This window comes from Parasteatoda tepidariorum, chromosome 6, assembly GCF_982258835.1.
Source record: "Parasteatoda tepidariorum strain Cologne lab strain chromosome 6, Ptep-v5.0, whole genome shotgun sequence".
Classification (NCBI taxonomy): domain Eukaryota; kingdom Metazoa; phylum Arthropoda; class Arachnida; order Araneae; family Theridiidae; genus Parasteatoda; species Parasteatoda tepidariorum.
The window spans coordinates 41057393-41076198 of record NC_141760.1 but is presented as its reverse complement, the minus strand read 5'-3'; the positions used below and the strand labels follow the sequence as shown (position 1 = coordinate 41076198).

At 27.7% G+C, this 18806-nt stretch overlaps 1 protein-coding gene across 1 annotated transcript in view; it reads right to left on the bottom strand.

Annotated features, from left to right (window-relative positions):
• Positions 1–18806, bottom strand: part of LOC107454399 (regulator of G protein signaling loco) — a 72011-nt gene that overhangs the window by 22624 nt on the left and 30581 nt on the right. The window contains exons 7-9 of the mRNA XM_087165715.1: positions 14312–14504; positions 11495–11712; positions 5916–6119 (exon numbers count right to left, since the gene is read on the bottom strand). Of these exons, the coding sequence (XP_087021841.1) occupies positions 5916–6119; positions 11495–11712; positions 14312–14504 (615 nt within the window). The remainder of the gene's footprint in view (positions 1–5915; positions 6120–11494; positions 11713–14311; positions 14505–18806) is intronic.

Below are 18806 nucleotides of genomic sequence, written 5' to 3'. Positions count from 1 at the left end.
ACTTTTTTTTTCTTTTTTAAATTCTGAAATAAAGTAATTTTTGAAAAAACAAATTAAAAGACATTTTTCATTCAATGCTTTAAACATATTTAAGACAAAGAGTTTAAAGGTAAATAATCCTGTATAGCAGCTAGAATAAAATTATTTATTACAGCCAGTTTTGAACAGAAAAAAAAAAACTAAGTTCTTTGTCAATTACAGCTTTTCTAAAGACTTTTGTTAAAGACACTAGACCAGTTAAGTGCATATTAATATAATATCAGGAGTTAGTTATTTAGTCAAACAAATCTTCTTCATTTTATCTAATCAGCTAAAACAGGTTTTTTTAATATTGTTGTAGTTTTTAACAATTTTTTTTTAAAGTGAAAGATGTTTGTGGATAAAACTTTCATAAAACATTAGAATTCTTCTTTGACAATATAAAAAAGGCAAATTTATTGCATCAACACATAAATTATATACAGCAAATGGAGCTGAAGAAGTACACTAATTAGATAAATAAATTAAACTTAATAAACATAAATTTTTTATTAGTAGTTTCAAAAATTTTTATTTGCAGACAAATCTTCATTTCTTATAAGTTCTTCTTCATTTTGCGGTTAAGTTATCTGAGTTGAACGGTATTTTTGCACATATATTCCATTGCATAGGCTAGATAATAAAATACTGAAGTCTTCTAGAAAATTAATATTCATGATACAAGAGTCAAATCTCTTATGAAACCACATTTAACAAGACATAAATTTCATACAAAACAGATTACAAATAATTTTACATTTGTCAGAAATGTAAGCAGTGTCATAGATGAAACAGCAATTTCTAACGACAGATATAGATTAATGGTATTAGATATTTCCTCAGTGATACACAGACTACAATTCTGACATTTTCTTGAAAATATTCCACCAGAAGTTATTTAGTCGGAATTGCAAACATTGTTCTGACGCCACTATGTTTTTTGTATCTGAAAACAGGACTCGTCTGAACAAAGCATCGGAAAAATATTGAAAGTTTTCATAAACTTTGTTTACAAAGCTCACCTTTTAAACTTATTAGGAGAAATGTAGCAAAATGAACCTGATCAGGAAATTTGTTTCATAGTACATGTGATAATGTTAATTATCACAAGTTTATACTTTCAGTAAAATATTTTTTTTTTTAAATTTGCTTTACTTTTGGCCTCTTAACTCTTAATTTCTTGTTTACGGATTTCTGCCCTTAACTTCATTAACGATCAATTTATGATACTTAAATCTCTTATTAATTTGTATAATCCCTTAACTTCATTAACGTTCAGTTTACAATTAAATCTGTTATCAATTTACAAATTATATGTAACATTTACAGTGTATATGTAATATTCACAATGAATATGTTTAAATACTGCATATTTTATTATTTATTATTAACTTTTACAGATTATTATTATGTTTTATATTTTAATTTTGCAATATTAATTTATCTATAATTGTTTATTACCGCATTTTCTTTTTTTGGTCATGCACTGCCTTAAGATATATTCCGCAATCTTATTTTTTCACTTTCAGTAACCTGATACCATTTCTGGCACCCTCCTTTTGCTCCTGTCTTTCCGCAGCTGTCACCTGCCAAAGTGTGGGAGACAGGGTCCTTTTCTTTCAGCAGCTGCACCCCTGTGCTCTTAATTTTAAAATATAAATTTTATGCACCCCTGTGCTCTTAATTTTAAAATATAAATTTTATGTCTTAGTTCCCTTAACCTTGTGACATTTTCTTTTTCTCTCACAGCGTGTGAACTTTTAATTGCCTACTGGACGGAAATCGTTATTTTTAACTTTTTAGCCCTGTGCTTCCCCTTTCACACGGGAGTGTTGAAGCTATGTGTTAGTTGTACTGTCCCTTGTTAATTTCTTCTGTAGGCCAATAGTTTCTTAAGGGGTTAGGTGTGAACTGCCCACCTCCCATTTCATTGGCCTTTCTGTAATGTGCCCTTCCCTTTTTTCCCTCAATGGCTATTCACGAAGGACCCCTAGGTTTTTTAAGGCGAAAGAAAACAGGCAAAGAAAACAGGACACTGACAATTAATTTTTTTAATAACAAGATGTTTGTTTTGGTGATATAAAAATGTGTAAAATTATTCGAAATACCTTGCGGAAAATTTATAATAACTTGTGCTTATAGTTGTGCTTAGTGAAATATCCAAGTGAGTTCGTGTGTGCTGACTGGGGAATTATACCGATATGTCATAACAATAAGAATAAACAAATGAATATAAGTATTAATCTCTGGTGTGTTTTCATTTTCTCCAATGCAGCAATTGCTGTTTCATCGCCATGCTGGGTGAGTAGCCATATATTTATTTAATAGTTAGTACAGATAATAATTAGACTCACAAGAATGCGTTTACATTAGTTTTTATATGCATTTCTCCTTATCATTTATACTTGTTTTTTTTTGCTTCACTTTATTTCTAAATTTAGGGCCCAATGGAACTATTGGATTATTCAGTATTTAACAATGCTGTACCACCACTATTCGGCCTATTTAAACGCAATTTAAGAAATATATAACCTTGCTCAATTGATTTAATTATTAATTTGTTTTAATTCCTCATACATTCTTGTGGGTTTACCTCTCCACATGCACAATCAGTTTGTTTTTTCCTAACATTTCATAAGTTTAAAATTCAATTGTCTCACCATATTATTGAGAATTAAATATTAATTATATTAATCATTTTAATCTTAACAATTAATTATTTTAATCCCTAACACACATTTTAATATTAAATATTTTAAGACCATAAGAGTACATTTAAACCCTGTATTCACAACATATGAGAACAATCATAACTTCATGTTTTTCATATGAAGACAGATTTCAAGATTTTTTAATCGAAAATGGCAAAAAAGCATCAAGCACTAGTCCTTGTGCAAACTTGATGGCGTAGCTAGTTTAATGTTGCTTTATTCCATGTTAAGTATTTGGATAGTAGGCTGAGTTTTTGAGCTGTAGTTCTCTGTTAAGCACTATTTCTAAAAAAGATTGTGACACAGGTTTGAATGGTGATTTAAAAGAAACTAAAAACTATGAACCCTTAATTTTGAATCAATTGACCTAATTTGGAAAGCAAAATATAAATATACACATTATTTTCAAAAAAAAAATTCTCATTTCATGAACAATTTAGAAAATAAATTAAAAAGCTGTGGGAGCAAGAAAATTTCAAAATTATTTTCTTTTATTTTTTGAACAAAAAGGACAATTCTATTTTTATGACTATCCTAATGATGGATAAAAAGAATTAATCAAATATTAGTCAGCACCTACAATTCAATATTGATCAATCTACAATTAGATGCGGAAAGATCATTTTTAATATGTGGTAAACGGTTACGATGAAACAGATTTCAGAATAACACAATGTAGAATATGTTGTATCAAAATTCTATCCATTTGAATATAAATATTGCAAGAAAATGTAGAAGAACAAAATTTTTAAAATTACTTGTAAATCTCGAACAAATTTTGATTTTTTCTTCTTTTTTTTAATTTTTTTTACAACAAACTTGAAACCATACACCAGAGGTGGTGGCTTTAATTTAAAAGAACACTTTTTCCCTCCTTTTTATACACTCCATTTCTTGGTCAGGTAAGGCATGAAGTCAACTACTCTTATAAATATATGTTTACATATAGACTTTCTGTAATATATTTGTATTGATTGTATTAGAATGTTATATATCAAATTACGGTATAAACAATCATGAAAGCTTTATTTTGGATGGAACACATATTGTCACATTTACACTTAATGTAAAGTGACTATTAACTCTTAATTATATCTAATCCTTTAATTTTCTCAAAACTTTATTCTTTTTTTAATAAAGCAATTATATTTATTCACCATCCTTCCAGTGGGGGAAATTCCCCCATCTATTTTCCCACCTTTCTTTTTACTTTTATTTTTTAGGGGGCTAACTTAACCAATCTCTTTCCCCTTTTTTTTCAAACTCTCCTCCTCTTTATTCTAATTGGCTGTAACTTTTCTGGTCCTACACGAGTTAACGAGTTTTTAAAACATTTTTAAAATGGTTCCTTATTTGTGCTTGCTTCTTGTTGGTTACCTTTTTTAATTCTTTGTGATGCAGACTTTGGTCAGTATAGAGGGAATCTTTTTTTTTAGATTCTTTTTTCTTAACATTTATTTTAAATTAAATCTTAATTGTAATTAATTTCTATAAATCAAACATCTACATTTTATACCTCTAATTTTATTAACATTATAAAGACCCTCTTAAATTTAAGCTTTCTTTCCATAAATATCTTTTTCAAAAGTTAAATTTATTGCTTACTCTTACAGGGGTAGCAGAAAAGTTTTTTAAAATTTTAGGAACTTTTTTCAAAAAATTTTAGGTAAATTTTAGGGGTAATATATGATTTTGCTAGGATAAAAACAGATCACACGGTAGTTTATTACATAACAGAAGATTATTACAATGCATCCACACATATCATAAATAATTGCAAGCCATAAAATAAAGCTCTGAAATTTATTAAGTCAAGAATGAAATCTTTAAAGTGTAAAATTGAAATTTCAACTTTACTATTACCTATCAGAAATTAAGTGCATAATTCAGGAACAGGCAAAAGTGAGAATAAATCAAGAGAAAAAATAAATAAACACCAACTTGGATTTTTATTTAATTTTTACCTTCTTAATCAAAACTTTATTATTACCCTTTACCTTACTTTATTAAGAAAAACTATTGTGTGATATTATTAGATTTCAAATCAGCAATTTATATTAAAAGTTAGAGAAAAACAAATTAATCATGATCATTTTTCTAATATATTCTTGATATGATTTGTGAGATTCTTTTACTGCCCTCAATAGTGTTGTGGTGATCTTCAACACTCCTCCATAATTTTGAATGGTATCTTTGATTAGTCTAAGAGACATAATAGTATTCTCATGGTGACTCACATTACGCATTGCTTTATTTATCGAAAAACCTCTCTCAGGATCAGAATTCCCATGTGGCAAAATTAAAACAGTTTTAATTAATGTAGTTAAATTCTTATATCTTAGATTATTGCTTTTTTTTATTTATATTTAGCCTATAACTCTAATTTTTTAGGAACACCAACAAAATTTTATCAGATTTTTAGGAATTTTAGGGTTTGCACATAGTTTTAGGAATTTTATGAATTTTAGGGGGAATGCGACCCCTGCTCTTATTTTTTTATGCATGACGTCATTTCTCTTGCCACCCATTTCTTAATAAGGTCTTTCATGTATTACAACATGCGCCTAAAAATATGTCATACTAATTCAGTCATGAATTCTTTCATAATAAAACGTTTTGATTTTAAACGTGTTTTCATGGTTTCATTTGGTGATTTTGCTAATTGTTGTTACCCTTTTCCTCCTATATGTGGTGAGTACTTTTAGTTATTGTTATGGGCATGCTTTCTATTATTATATTGGAAACATCAGCTTACCATATTAAAGTACATATTTATATCTGGATATAGCATGACTTTGTCTTATTTATCTTTTAATTTATTTTGTTTCACCCTTTTTCCAAATTTTGGTGATACCAATTTGTTCAAGCCTCACACTTTGTGACCCTTTGAACCTATTGGGTTATTGTTATCCCACAATAGCATTGTTCAACCATTTTCCTTAACGATCACGTTCCCCTTAATTTAATTACCCTTTATTACAATTTTCAGAATTAATTTGTTTATTATAAAATTCAATCATTATCTATTTTTAATAATGACTATATCCAAATATAAGCACTTATACAAAATATTTCAACCCATCTATCAATTTTAATAATATAAAATAATTTTACTTTATTCGCACCATCATATCATTTAACTGTAACACATATTATTATCAGTGATATTCTGAAACAAGTATTTACCTGATGAGAGGCTACACTGTATGCCTTAACAGCATTATAACTCAGGCTTTTCCTTTCTAAGAGCTTCAACAGCATTTCACCTACGGTTTCACCTGATTGTGTTCTAACTACAGTGGTTGATAAATCAGGAAGGATAACTCTACAGTAATGGCTATCAGTTGTGCAATGACTTGGGAATAGAGCCAGTTCAGCAGAATTCAATGACTGTAATAAAAGTTTCAACTTAAAATATTACAATAGAGAAAAATTCAGTAGATTTTAAGAAATATCTCACCCAAACTATAGCTTATTGTATTAAAGATGGGAAATAATAGGGAATTTCAGAATTTTTTTTTTATCTAACAAAGTGAAATCAAATACAAAATTTATGTTATACTACTGAAATAAACTTAACTTAGTGGTACAACAGCCCATAGATGGTTAAGGCTTAACTGCAAATTCAAATTACTGTAATATTTTACATTTTGATAGACAATAAATTTACTTGAATATAATAGCATTCTATTGTGTTTATTATATTCTTAAATTTATAAACAAAAATCATTAATTCATTTTCATTCCATAATCCTAAACTGCATTTAAAAAAAGCTTATATTAATAAAAAAATTAATATTGAATTTAAATATTTTAATTTACTTCAGATTTGAGTTTCACTTTATTATTTAGTAATATTACTTATTTAAAATCTCAAATGATAAAAAAAAAAAATCGATTTTAATAAGTAGTTATCAGGAAGTTTCCCAATTCTATTTAGTTTTCTAAACTATGTAAAAACTAGAATGATTTTTTATTGTACCAGAAGACAGAGAGAAAACTGCAAAATTCAATTGAATTTGCAGTTACATAACACCAATTATTTTCGAACCTTACAAACATCATTAGGACTGGGCGATACATCGATTCATCAGCAAACATTGATGTTGTGTAATCATCGCTGATCCGATGCTTAGGTTGGTGCCTTTTACGAAGCGTCGGAAATTCCGATGTATGCACGATGAGTACTATGTTTCCCAATGCCCAAAAAAGTGATTCTTCAGATTCAACATCGATGTTCGTAAGCCCGCGCAAAGAGCATTTCCCCCCATCATGAGGCGACGTTGATTGCCGTGACGATCTTTTCCCATGTGTTTTTTCCTGCGCGAATTATCAAGTAGCGATGTGCTGACACGATGAATTACAATTTGACTAGGAGTGAAACTAACCCATCGCCAATGAAAGATGAAAAAAAGCTTTCTTCAATTCGTGAAAATCCAAGAAAAGAAAGTGATTGTCTGAGGATTATTTATGTTTTGTTATTTGATAATACTTTGAGATAATTTTTGTCTTGTTGAAAAAAAGATCGTTTTTGATCTGTTCCGATAAGACTTTATTTATTTATTTTTTTACCTATTTACTTTTCTCTGTTAAATCTGAAGAATTGCATTCTTTCAATATGGATAAAATGTTTTCATTAATAATTTTGTATAAAGCTGTATAAAATTTTGCAAATTGACCATGTTTTCAATTATTAAAAAATGATTATTATTGTCAGAAAATATAAAAAAATTCAATATTTTTGACTTTGGCAAACGAGTTTTTAAACCGACAACTTATCAAATACAAATTTTCTTTTTAAGACAGTCGTTTTGTCTTTATTTCTTTAGCATTTTCTTTTTAGACTTGATTTCTTTTCGATCTTCCATATTTAAAAAGATTTTTATAAGAGTGTGTAGTTAAATTTTATTTTCACAAAATATAGTTTTGCAACATAATAATACATTAGGTTAGCAATAATTTTGAAAATAAAATTTTAAATAATTGAGTTTTATATTGAAGCCATTATAATTTCCATCGTATTCTTTTCCCGGAGAAATTTTGTTCTTATACTAGATTTTCGCTATTTCCTCAAAAATATTGAAAAATAAAAATATTCCTTCAATATTTCTACTGCCTTCAATAAATTATTGAAGGATATTCAAGAACTGCTGGAGAATGAAAAGCCAAGAGGTTATACGCATCGGCTGTTCTAAGTTTTCTATCTTTCTTAAGCCATCATTTTTTTATCATCTTTTACCATTATGTTTTTTATTTTTCTATTGTATATTTATTATCTATATTTATTAAGATTTTTAAATTGTTGGCTCAATGCGCATTTTAAATTTTATTTTATTTTTATAATAGTATCTATTTTATTTTTACAGTTGGCTGACATACTTTGTGGCAGGCTAATACTTTTGGTCTATTGATCTGATTTTCACGTATTAGGACTTAATCTTTAGTGGTTTGAGGGAGAGACCTCAAATATGCTAATTATTTTAAGCAGACAATATTTTAAATTACGAAGTGAGGCACAAAAACGTACTTATCTGAATAAATTTTATGACCGATTATGATTTCTGACCCTCAAAATATAAGGCTCAGCCGTAATCTGAGAAATATAGTCCTAATAGGAAATAGGTCAGGAGAGTGATCGAAAATTAGGATCTTTTGATGCTAATGCTACTTTTTGCGTATTTCGTCATACCTCGAGAACTTTTTACTCAAATTGAAAAAATTTAGCACAAAATTAAAATATTCGTTTACCCAAAGATAATTTTAAGCAAAAATGATTTTAATTCAGTTTTTTATTACTAATAGTCGAAAAAAGTTTGAATTGTAAGGTTCATAATTTTTTTTAAAGAATATAATTTTTTTTTTAAATAAAAAAAGTTTAAAGAAATTAGTTGAATAGTTTCGGAAAAATAAATTTTAAAACATCAGACTTTCTGAAATTCGATTACTAAGTCAAAAGTAATTTTTTTTTTCATACAGTGCACTCTATCCACAAATATCAAATATTAATTGCTAAAATATTCATGTTAAGACAAATTTATTACAATATAAAAGTCGAAAAAATTGCACCAATTTCTTCTAATTTTATTTTCTAGAAAAATTATTTCTTAATGTAATAATTTTTTAATGTGTTTTTGTCTAAGATACCTAACCATCTTTAAGAATGTTGAAAATTAACAATAATTTTTGTTGGCCAAGGTTGAAATACTATTCTTTTTCTTTTACCCTTTTTAATTCATCCTTAAAGATAAGTTACTTATTTTTTCCAAAGCTGCATGTAAAATTTTAATGAATTATTCGTTTCACTAGTTAACTATGTATTCAATACCCTCTTTCTTTAATTTAAAGACTTCCGGTTTTTTCCAGCAAAATCTGAAGGTTGATAAGATGTGTTTTGTTTAAATTGAAAAAGACAGTCTATTGAATTATTTTAATCCTAAAGAAGAAAATAATCAAAATAAAAATTAAAAAAATAGAAAAAAAATATTACAAGAAATATTAATGAAATTAAATACAACATTCAATTATAAATCACTTAGTTGTTTATATATACCTAAAAAATGAATATAATTCGTATAATTTTAGTTTGATGCATTTTGGCAGATTTTCACTTTTTATAAATATTATCTGAATATCCCTCTCTTGAAATCTTATTCTCTTTTTTCCCCAAACACACTAAGTTTAAATTCTAAAAATCTAATATATATATTAAAAATTTCAGTTTTAGTCTTACTTTACAGTAGCAACAAATAAATAAAAAGCAAACTTGTGCAAGAATGCAAAATTTGGCAAAACCAAATGTGAAACAGTAACGTGACATTGTGATGTATCGAAATATTGTGATGTTTGAGTGGCGATGCATCACAATGCTGAAATCTTAACATCGCCCAGTCCTAAACACCATAGTATTTATTTTGTAAATTATGATGAACAAATCTGCAGACTTTTTTGTAAATGTCTACAGAGTTATCAACTTGAAAAGAAAAAGTCCAGTAGATTTTACAAAAGACTGAAAAAAATTTATGCTTAACTACTAAGCAATACATAGAAATATTGCATGCATAGAGAATTTCAAGGATTTCAAGTGATCATTAAAGAGAAATAAAATCTATAACATCAAGTTTTATTAATTTATAACAAAGCCTTTTACACTTAACTACAGATTAAAATTGACTGCAATATTTTCTCTTTATGATTAAACATTAAACAAGCTAGAATGAAAAAAAAAATATGTCTAATATTTTTTAAAAGTTCTTCATTAACCCCTTGCCTACCGAGGCAAATTTCGAAATTCACCCTTCAATGCCACCGGTTTCCACAGAGGCGTGTGTAGTTTCGGTGAGTATTAGAGAAAATGAAGAGGCATGCTTTTCTTTCAATCTAAGAACTGCTTACTATTACAAAAAAATGAAAAACAAAATTTAAAGTATAACAGTTTAAGTGATGTGATAGTTCAAATTTTCTAGCCCCGAAGAGGAAGGAAAATAGTCATCAAATTCACTCTCAGACATATTTGCACAAATATTTTTTTTTTATTACACATGGAAGAAATTAAAGGAATTGTTAAAATGGAAGTGAAACGAAAGTAAAAAAGCATGTACTACTCAAAAGAAACGCAAGCAATAACTGCACATCTGTGATTTACTTTCCAGAAACTTCCCTTTCCTTTTCCTTCACCCCTTGTCTGAAATTTTTTGAAAATACTCTCAAGGTCAAGGTTTGAATTCCAAAGCTGTGGGAGTAATTTTACTGATAGCAACGTATGGCAAAGAGCATTGTGTACTTTGGAAAGGCATGTAAATACACCAGGGACAATTAACGCATCAGCTCGATAAAGCGTATATATATATATATGCCCGTGGCAGGCAAAAGTTAAACAGGGTGCGTAGCCAAATTTTGAACCAAATAATAAGTACCTTTTAAGCACTCAAATATTTTAAGCACTTAAAAAAAATCATAATTAGGCACTTTAAAGAAATATATTAGTCTTTTGACATAGTTTTTGACGATTGTCAAAAACCCGAAATTTTGGCCTAAGGATAATTATAAACTATTATAAATATGAAGTATTTTTTAATTAAACATACATGTAAAATTACAAGTGTTCTATGAATTATGTTCTTGAATTATTTTAACATAAAACTCTTTTTGTTTTGAAAATCACTGTCTAAAGCACAAATTTTGGTGTAGAAAATATTAAATAATAAGAAATGAAAATATGTCAAATTTTAATTTATCCAATCCCTTAATTTGTTTAATTATTGAAAATAAAAATACAAAAACAATTATTTTATAAAAACACTTAACAAACATCTTATTTTTCATTTGTAAATCTGATTTCCTTTACTTCCATTTTAACTCTTTTCAAAGCAAGTGATTACAAAAAAAATAGTTTTGAATCCCTCCGTTTTAGTTTTGCATGAATAAGACAGAAATTTGAAACAGTTCTTTCGATTGATGCTCAGTTGTATATACTAGAATGTTGGCATACTAAACTATTATAACATAATAAAATAACATGTAATTAGGATATTTATTCTAATAACTGTACTAAATATTGATAGTAACTTAATTAAACCCTTGATCGAAGGCTAAGTCATAAAATATCTATACCAAGATTATTCAATCAAACAGCAACTACTACCATTCAATTAAGAATGTCCCAAAAAATCTTTACAATGTTTTATTTTAAAAATACAGGCTTTAAGAACTTTTAACATTATCATTTATATAAAAGCCCTAATAAAAAGGAAAAATCAAACACTAACCTCTCTAGATGATACATTTTTATACATCAAGCCAACTCCTGGTTCACTACTAGTCACAGAGGATCTATCAGTTATATCTGATTGAGTAGAACTTGTATAATCTATTTTTTGGGAATTCTTATCTTTTTTCTTCTTTTTCAAAGATTTTCCGATTTCACTATGTCTATCCCATAGTCTGCTTCCATTTGATTTAGATTCATTTGACTTGGTTTTGCTTACTATAATTTAAATATAAATGAGTAAATGGTAATGGGAAACAGTTTTTAAAAGGATAAGAAAAATTAACACTAAAAATTTAACACTAGTTACATAAAAAATTTCAAAAAAAATCATGAAATATTTTTTTTAAAAAATAGGAAAATTTTAACACTACTTGTTATAGTAAATCTAATCAGGATAATAGAAATTTAAAAAAAAAAAATTCACAGTATACTAGTTACGGAAGATTTTTAATAATAATAGAAATTAGAACGAGTTAGTTTAGCATTGATACCAAAAATCTTTGAGCTTTATGAGGAGAAAATGTATTGTTCAGCAAAATTTGGAAAAAGAAAAAAAAAAGATAATGAAAAAAATAATTTTTCTAAATTTCGGGAAGCAAAATATATGGAACAATAAAGAATAGTTTATTACATTGAAGAGATAAACATATAGCTATCAACACCACTCCTAGCTACAAAAAAAAATGGTATTTTTTATTTTAAAAAAAAAATATAGGACAACCTTTTAAGAGACTAGTCCCAAATCAATTTACCTGAGTTAAACAAATATGAATGATAATACAATTCACGAAATTATTTTAATTAGCTCTATTTAACTTAAAGAAAAATATTTTGAATTTATTACATTCTGAAGAATACCAAAGTTTGAAGAAAAAAATTAATTAATAATTTTTCCGGATTTATACCACTTAAAAAAGCAGGCTTTTACAAAAAGATTAATTCAATATTTTAATTCCAAACACAAGCAAGACATAAGCAAGATTTTGACACTAATCACACTTGAGTAATTTATTTTGAGTCACATATATTTTTTACACCTTATTTTATTTTAATTACAACTACAAAGATATTAGAAATAAAATATGGTTTTATCAAAATAAGTAACACTATGACATCGAAACTCAGCTATTTTAACTAGGCTTTAAGTTAAAAGCAACCAATTCAAACTCTTATGTCTTGAACAAAGTTTTTAGCAAAAGAAAAAAAAAAGGTTTGAAAATAATAATTAAGTTTAAGTCATATATTTTATTCAGACCTAGGTGCCCAGCCCCCTCCCAACATAGATACGAACAATTGGAAAATTTGGAAAAAAAAAAAAAAAAAAAAAAAAACAGCCTCTCAAAAACAATAAAATATAGTAAAATATTTCTATCAGAAAACAAAATTAAAATTGTAAAGAGGAATTAAACAAAAATATAGATTGGTATGCAAAACTGGTATATATAATGTGATGATGTGCTGTTCTCTTTAAAAATTATATCAATTTAATGACCAATTCAATTCAGGTTGTTGAGCCCAAATTGAATGTAATAAAACATTTAATCAAATGAAACTAAATATCACTATATTAAAAAATTATAAGGGCTGCTGCTGTTTTGGGTGTTCAGATAAATGTTACATTTTGTTTTGTGGGGCAAAAACTATAAGACTCAGAAACTTGGCACTACATAGCTACTTGGCAGATGTATAGAAAAATGTACACGTAGTATAATTGAATTAACAATAAAAAATTTATTTCTGAATTACTAACTGCTAGACTTGTTAGGAAAAATAGCATAGAAGCTGCTTTACAGGCTGCAGGAATGCAATTACAGAGTTGAAATTTCCGAAATTTTTTTCACTTTTTTTTCTTTATATTATATTTTAATTTGCTTAGAAATTTAAACTACAAAGGCATGTAGAAAAAATCACTGGGAGTAAGACAGAATAAAAATATTGTTTCAAAATTAAAATTTTTTGAAAGGTATTACAAGTTTAAGTTCTTTTCAGTTTATTTGCTTTTAATATTGACTATTTATCCAAAAAATCTCCTCCCGACTAGGCATCAAAGAGAGATGGAACAAGTTTTAAAAAGTTTCTGTCCAAAAATGTCCTCAAATAAATATGTTTTACACAATATTTTAGCATAAATTTTATCTAATATTATTTAAAATGTCCAAATATTACATATAAAATTTTTTGAAAAAATGTGGCTTTGTAAAATATTTCCTAATTGAAGATTGGTATGTCTTTTCTTATGCTGTATAACATACTCATCCCCTCTAACTACCAGAGAAGTTTTTTAGATTCTAAAAATAATTTTTCTAGTGATAAAAAAAAGATAAAGTAGTAATATTTTAATAAATTAAAAGTAAAAGAATTTTTTCCACCACGGCATGCAAATAATTTAAATAGACATATTAAAGATCTGATAGAGGATTGATAATGCGCAAAAGTCTTGCATACATACTTGCTTGTATTCTCTTTTCCTGGATTATTTTAAAGTCAATCATTACAAATTAAACTGTATTTCACTTTAAATTAATAAAAACTTGCTTAGAGTAACATTTCATGGGGCTTTTATAGCTCCACTTAACTAAAAATTACTGTTAATTTAGATTTTCAAAAAATTTCAAGTAATTCTTTAACAATATTTGATTAAAAATAAAATATAATAAAATGTTGTTAAATAGCTTTTTTGTCATATGAATGCTCCTAATAAAAACAATTGGCAGCAATAAATACTCCAAATGAAGATAAAATCGAAAATTATTTTACATAAAATTGTAGATGTCACCTACAAACAATTGAATGAATGTAGTGAAGAGAGACTCACATTTATGCCATGGAATCAAAGACTTTCTCTTTTTTAATCCTGACTTTTGCTTCTCATTTGAGAACACAAAGTCATCACAAAACTGCCCTTGATAGAGTAAAGGTTGTCCTTGCATCTCTCTTAACATACATTCTTTAAACATAGTAGACTTCAAAAATCTTTGATAACAATCAAACTTCATCAAATTGAAAATCTAAAAAATCAATAAAACAAACTCTAAGAATTCAAAAATGAAGAGAAGATAATAGGCCTAAAATGAACTGATAAGACTGTGCAGCTACTCTGCAACTACATTAATTAACAAAGACAGTTCGCATACGGGGATTTACTATTTAAATAAATATACAAAAGGTGCTAATTTTTTATTTGAGGGTGAGATGAAAGGTTATGAGGGAGAGGTCAACACAACAAAATGTTAATTTTTAAAATAAAAGTGTGGGTAGAAAAAACATTATAATAAAATATTTGTATGCATTTTAAAAACAACTATGAGATGGGTAATAATTTGATCACTGTTAGAAAATATTGATCTGAAAATTAGATCACTATTGAGATTAAGAGAAAAAAATTTCACATAGACGATTGCTCCACCCTATATGGTTAGCATTTTTGCCCAACCGATAACCCTGGAATGGTCAATGTTTGACTCCAAACTACAAATTCCAACCAAAAAAAATTTGAAAAACTACATAACTTACATATTTCTAGGATTTCAATTTTGTTAAGAGAAAATGTTCTTTAGTCAAATGTATTTCAAAGCAAATTTAATTAAAGAATCAAATTTTTTAATTTAAGGAAACTTAAAGCTCTTCTAGAGTTAATTTTACTGCAGAAGTAATGCAAAATTCTAAAATTTTTCCTCTTTTTTTTAAGAAAAATATTAAACTGAAACATATTTTCTTAATATTATATCTTATTTGCTCTACTTTATATTTAATAATTTAAGATTAATACTGTTCTTATTAAGCTATGGAATAATTAAATTATCGTAAACTGAAATTGCAGTTCCCTTATTTATTTTCTTAAGTTTTAAGCTTAGAAGCTTCCCAGAATTATTGTCATATAGTAACAGAAAATAATGAATTATAGACAGATAGGACAAACATAAAATTACAACATCCCCCCCCCCAAAAAAAAAGGTTCCATCCTAAATATAGTTTGTTCTAATGATCAGATTTACACACAATAAATGCCAATCATACTTGTCAAAAGAATTGGTCTTAAAAATACTAATTAAGTAGTGCTACCTATTAATTAACAAACAAAAGTGTACTTTCTTGAATAAAAAAAAAAGAAAAACACTTCAGGCTTAATATGGTTACATAAGTACTACGCTAGAAGAGTGATCATAAGTTTGGACCTGTTAATTTCTTTTGACTTATTTCAAAATATCTCGGTGTAATGCCTGGTTTGCCCGAAAGAGGGAGCTAGGGAAAACTTCACCCATGATCCTCTCGGATTTTCCTGTAGAACGTTTTGTTTACAAGTAGATGTGTATATGTAGTACGAAAATGTTGTTTGATATTTGTTAGTGTTGTGTTTGTATTTTTTATATTAATTAGAATGTTTGAAAAATAACATAGAGAGCTAGCCTGGTTTATTATAGTGGCGGCCCACCTATGGGGCCCGAAGTCGTCATTTTTATGCCTTCGGTCAAGAACCGAAAATAGTGATGTAGTGCAAATTTGCATCGCTTTCGTTTTCAAAATAGTTTTCGTCGAAATACCAAAGATAGGTAAACGTATACCTAAATCTGTTGCTCTTATGAAGTTCTACAATGTGAATACGTTCAATAAGTTAGGTATTTCCGAATTAGAAATCCGAAGCGGGGATTTCGAAAATAATGATGCAGAATCAAACCTGCAGAAATTAATGCAGAATCAAACCTACAATTATTAAAATATGCAAGTAATGTTAAATATTTAAATTTTGGGCCGGCCGGCCAAACCAAAGTAAAGTAAAAAAAAAAAAAAAGCTTTTGTTCAATGAGTATTTAGTTTCATAAGTTTGTGTTTAAATTGTAAAGCAAAGCGCTTGTCTTAGTTTTCAGCAAACATTGAAAAATGGTTTATAATATTGTTCTATAAATATTTTGTTTCATACTTTATATCTTCTAGATAAAAGAAGTGTATGTTAAATTTAGAAATATTTTGTGAAGTATTTTCAATATTTTATGTGAATGCTATTCTGAAGATTGTTTTTCTTTAGTTACACACCGAAATTTAAATTTTCTGTTTGAGTGTATAAGTAGTAATTAATTCCTCTCGAAAAGGAAGTGTGTAATTTGATTCTGGTATTTATTGCCTTAAATACATGGCGTCGTATTCTATTTCTTTCAAATCGAAAGTGCGGTAGATTTTAATTTATTGCTGAAATGAATATTCTTTTGATGTTCTTAACGATTTATTATTCTTATTTTGATAAGTAGTATATATATATAAATAAAAAAAAGGAAGATAGGTTCTTTTTTTTTTTCAGGAGAAAAGAAAGAAGAAATATCTATTAAATAAAAATTTGCGGTTTGTTCTTTTGAATGATGACGTAATGTTTTTGATGCTTTGTTTTGAATATTTAAAAGAACACTAATTTTTAAAGGAAATTTATTTTGTAGATTATTGCTATTGATTTTATTTATATTGTTGGTATTGCTATTATTGGTATTATTTTGTAGATGATTGGTATTTATATTGTTGGTATTGATATTATTGGTATTATTTTGTAGATGATTGGTATTTATATTGTTGGTTTTGATATTATTGGTATTATTTTGTAGATGATTGGTATTTATATTGTTGGTATTGATATTATTGGTATTATATTTGTCCATTATTGGTATTGATATTTTAATTTGTTTAAGAATTAATTTTATTATGAGTACTGTTTTATTGCTATAAAGATTTAGTAGTTTATTATCTCATGATAAAAGTGTGAACTGTTATATAATGCACAAAATTATATATTTTATATGGTAATTAATATTTAAATGAATAGTAATTAAGGTATTAATTTGAAATTAAGTTTGTTAATTATCTTAATGAGTGGTATAAATTTCACGTTTTATTAGTGAAAAGTAAATAATATTTTAGGCACTGAATGTTTTATATCATGTATTGAAATAGTTAACAAAGCTCATGGGTGAAGGTAAGTTTTAACGAATTTTTAGTCTTTTTCTCATGTTGTTATTAGAGGATTTTTAGGGAAAATAATTTTTTTGTCAAAATGTCTGAAATTGACAAGGCGCGTAAGGATATTTTATATCAGGTAGCACTTGAGATGGAGTTGGACGTTCAACCAACCATGAAAGTTGCTAAATTGCGCGAGCTTATAAAATCCTCCCCTCTGTTTAAAGACGAGGTCTTCGTAAATTCACTGGTCAAAAATATAGTTGAATTACGTGAGGAAGAACAACGTAAGGCAGAAACCGAATTGGAAGAGAAACGTAGACAACAAGAATTCGAGTTAGAAAAACAAAAGATGGAAATGAATTTTGAGTTGGAAAAACTCAAACTGCAAGCTACAGAACCTAAAGGTGCGGAGACTGGAAGCGTAGTACATACGACATCTCATTCTGAGACCAGAGTAGATATTCAAAAGTTACTGCCTCCATTTAAAGCCGAAACTGATGATATTACCCTATTTCTGATATTGCTGGAAAGGCAGCTAAAGTTAGCAAAAGTGCCTGAGCAACTTTGGGTTTCCCACCTGTTAAGTCTGATACCAAGTTCGATTTCTACCCTCATAGCCCGTGAGTCTGAAGAAAATGCTTTAAATTTTAACTATGTAAAAGATTTGCTTCTCAAGCGTTTCAAATTGAGTTCCGAGAAATTTAGGCAATTATTTTTTGCTCATCGCAAGCAAAAAGAAAGCACCTGGCGTGATCATTATTTTGAAATGAGAGCTTATTTCGAGAATTGGTTGAATGAGCTGAATGTTACCACTTTTAAGGATCTTCAGAATCTGATCATTGCGGATCAAATAAAAAGAAGAGTTCCTCCTGATTGCAAGGAACATCTGTTGGATGAGTGGGAACAATTAAACTCGCCAGATACTTTAGCTGATAAGCTTGACGCGTACGACAACCTTAGATCCACTTATGTAAGGAAGGATACTGCTGTTAAAAGTAAGAGAGAAATTTTATCTCAGGATAGTTACTCGAAATTAAATAAGCCTAATTATGCAGTAAAAAGAAACGAGTTTTCCTCGAATAAAGAATCGAAGATATCTTGTTATGGTTGTGGAAAACCAGGGTTTATAAGAAAGAAATGCTCTAATTGTTCCGTTGCAGAACAGAAAGAAACTGTTGAAGCAAGGAAGGTAATGCTCTATAGTTGTAATACTTCGACCGGGTCAACTCCGAATATACCTATTACGATCTGCAATAAGGAGGTATATGTCTGTGCAGACACAGGAGCAAACCGTTGTATTGCAGGTGAGCGCATGTTTGAATTATTCAAGGAAAATCAAGTAGCATTGAAAAAGCACACTCATAATGTTA